Raw genomic sequence first — 1,094 nt, forward strand, 5'->3', positions numbered from 1 at the left:
CCCCCCCCGTTCCTCTCGGCCCAGCCGCGCAGCAACTTGTCCCTTCCGCTCCGTGTCAGACCTCTAACGTCCCCCCCGGTCCTTCTCGTTTGCAGAGAGGCACGGGCTGAAAGAACCCAAGAGGGTGGAAGAACTTCAGAACAAGATTGTGAATTGTCTCAAAGACCACGTGACTTTTAATAACGGGGGGCTGAATCGCCCCAACTATTTGTCCAAACTCTTGGGGAAGCTCCCTGAACTTCGCACGCTTTGCACGCAGGGGCTGCAACGCATTTTCTACCTGAAACTGGAAGATTTGGTCCCACCGCCAGCAATAATCGACAAACTTTTTCTGGACACTTTACCTTTTTAAGACTCTTCCCCAGCACTTCCACTGAACTGAGGAGAAACTGCACCTGTCGGAAGGGGAATTGGCCTGGGCCCCGAGCGGCACCCCTGGGTGCCAGCTTCCCATCCCAGGCGGCGTTGCTAACCTCCTGCAGGCACAACGGGAACGGGCATTTTGGCTCTGGGGCATCACGGATGCAGATCATGGACTACACAAATACCATGGTATAAACTTTTTATTATCAGCTTATAAATGAATTTATTATTAAAGACTTCTGGTTAAAAAAAGAGATGAACCTATCTGGCAACGCCGGGTGCGCAGCTCAGACTCATACGGTGGCAAAGCAAGCGTTAAAGTGACCCACAAGTCTCACCCTCCTAAAGACTAAAGTTTTCTGCTGTAAAAGAAAGCTGTAATATATACAAAACCTAAATGTTGCGTGGGTGGCATGTCATTAAAGAAGGCGAAGGCTTGTAAATTTACCAGATGCGGTTTGGCTTTTTAAAAATTATTCTGTGCCTATTTATGAAGAAATATGGAAAACGATTCTAAAAAAAAAAAAAATTAAAAGCTAAACGTGTTTGAAAAAAAAAAGGAGAATAAAGAGAAAGAAAAATAAATCTCTCCGTACCAGGAAAGCATGATGACGATTCTAGGGTGACAACGTTATAGGCACTTGCTATTTCAGTAATGTCTATATTCTATAAATAGTATTTCAGACACTATGTAGTCTGTTAGCTTTTATAAAGACTGGTAGTTATCTAAG

The 1,094-nt window shown here is 44.7% G+C and overlaps 1 protein-coding gene across 1 annotated transcript in view; it reads left to right on the plus strand.

The window, feature by feature from the left end:
- The window catches only part of LOC104167469 (nuclear receptor subfamily 4 group A member 2-like), a gene marked incomplete at its 5' end in the record, with an annotated part of 1,218 nt that extends 866 nt beyond the window's left edge, over positions 1–352 (plus strand). Inside the window, one exon of the mRNA XM_009707733.1 lies at positions 75–352. Coding sequence (XP_009706035.1) covers positions 75–352 — 278 coding nt within the window. The remainder of the gene's footprint in view (positions 1–74) is intronic.
- Between the last annotated feature and the right edge of the window lie 742 nt (positions 353–1,094).

Source organism: Cariama cristata, unplaced genomic scaffold (genome assembly GCF_000690535.1).
Source record: "Cariama cristata isolate BGI_N322 unplaced genomic scaffold, ASM69053v1 scaffold42919, whole genome shotgun sequence".
Taxonomy (NCBI): domain Eukaryota; kingdom Metazoa; phylum Chordata; class Aves; order Cariamiformes; family Cariamidae; genus Cariama; species Cariama cristata.